This window comes from Lupinus angustifolius, chromosome LG02, assembly GCF_001865875.1.
Source record: "Lupinus angustifolius cultivar Tanjil chromosome LG02, LupAngTanjil_v1.0, whole genome shotgun sequence".
Taxonomy (NCBI): domain Eukaryota; kingdom Viridiplantae; phylum Streptophyta; class Magnoliopsida; order Fabales; family Fabaceae; genus Lupinus; species Lupinus angustifolius.
Genome location: NC_032010.1, coordinates 5,762,136 through 5,763,220, shown reverse-complemented (window position 1 = coordinate 5,763,220; position 1,085 = coordinate 5,762,136). Strand labels below are relative to the sequence as shown.

The window sequence follows — 1,085 nt, the reverse complement described above, 5'->3', positions numbered from 1 at the left end:
TATATATATATATATTGTATTATATTATATAGTTACTCAAGTTAGAACAATTATAAAAACCACGAGGACATTAAATTTGGGCTTTATAAACAATCGTAGATGATTAAGTTTAAAAGTTAATTATCTTAAAAAAGTCATGTGTATATACCTTTTAATCTTACAGTTCAAATACATTCTTATTTCTCTCAATAGCGTATTGTTCAAATGTGAGTCATATATATTTGTCATTTATCTTTTTTTAATATAAGTTGATATTGAAGAAATATTCTCCTAATTTCTTTATGCATTTATGTCTTCAGGATGCAAAAGATAAGGCAACAGATTTGAAGAGTAGAGGGTTGTGTTTGGTTCCTGTTTCTTGCACCCAACATGTTGGATGTGAAAATGAAGCTGATTTTTGGGCACCTGCATATGGCAGTGGATTTTAACATTGGAGATAACAACCCTTTTTGGCAACACCATGGAAGAAATTTTATGGATGCATAACTTAATATCATGAGCAACCAATACATCTAATAAATGAAAAAGGTTGATTGCTCAAGATGCTATGTAGATTATTATGTATTGTCTCTAATCTAATTACTATAACTTTATTAGCAAGTTGCCAATACATTAATCAATGCAATTTTAACTCTTCTTAATATGCATTTTCTATGCTAGGAATTCTTCCATCTTTTGTTTAGAAGGAATATATTATATGATAATTATTGATGACTACCTTTTGTTTGTTTAAAAGTATAATGTTAACTTTTGTTCCTCCCTAGCCCCTCTCTTTCTATTCCTTCTATTTGTAAGGGAAAGTTCACAAAACTCTCTTAAACTTTATGTCTTTTTGAAATAAATATCAAAACTATTTTTTCTTCCTGATTACTCCTTAAATTTTAAGTATCGGTGAAATTGATACCCACATACATATAATTTTAAATTACTAATAATAAAATTAGAATATTCCTTACTGCCATTGAAATTGGTCCCAGCATAGCAGCATGATTCCCAATTAAAATAATCATTTGTTTTTTAATTTAAATCTTGAAAATTATATTAGTATCTCTCTTGGATCTGATATCCTTTTTCTATAACTAACT

General features: G+C 27.6%; 1 protein-coding gene across 1 annotated transcript in view; it reads left to right on the top strand.

Moving 5' to 3' along the window:
* LOC109334389 (transcription factor bHLH68-like) overlaps positions 1-627 on the top strand; it is a 4,546-nt gene extending 3,919 nt beyond the window's left edge. Inside the window, exon 8 of the mRNA XM_019570144.1 lies at positions 300-627. Coding sequence (XP_019425689.1) covers positions 300-428 — 129 coding nt within the window. The 3' untranslated portion in view covers positions 429-627. The remainder of the gene's footprint in view (positions 1-299) is intronic.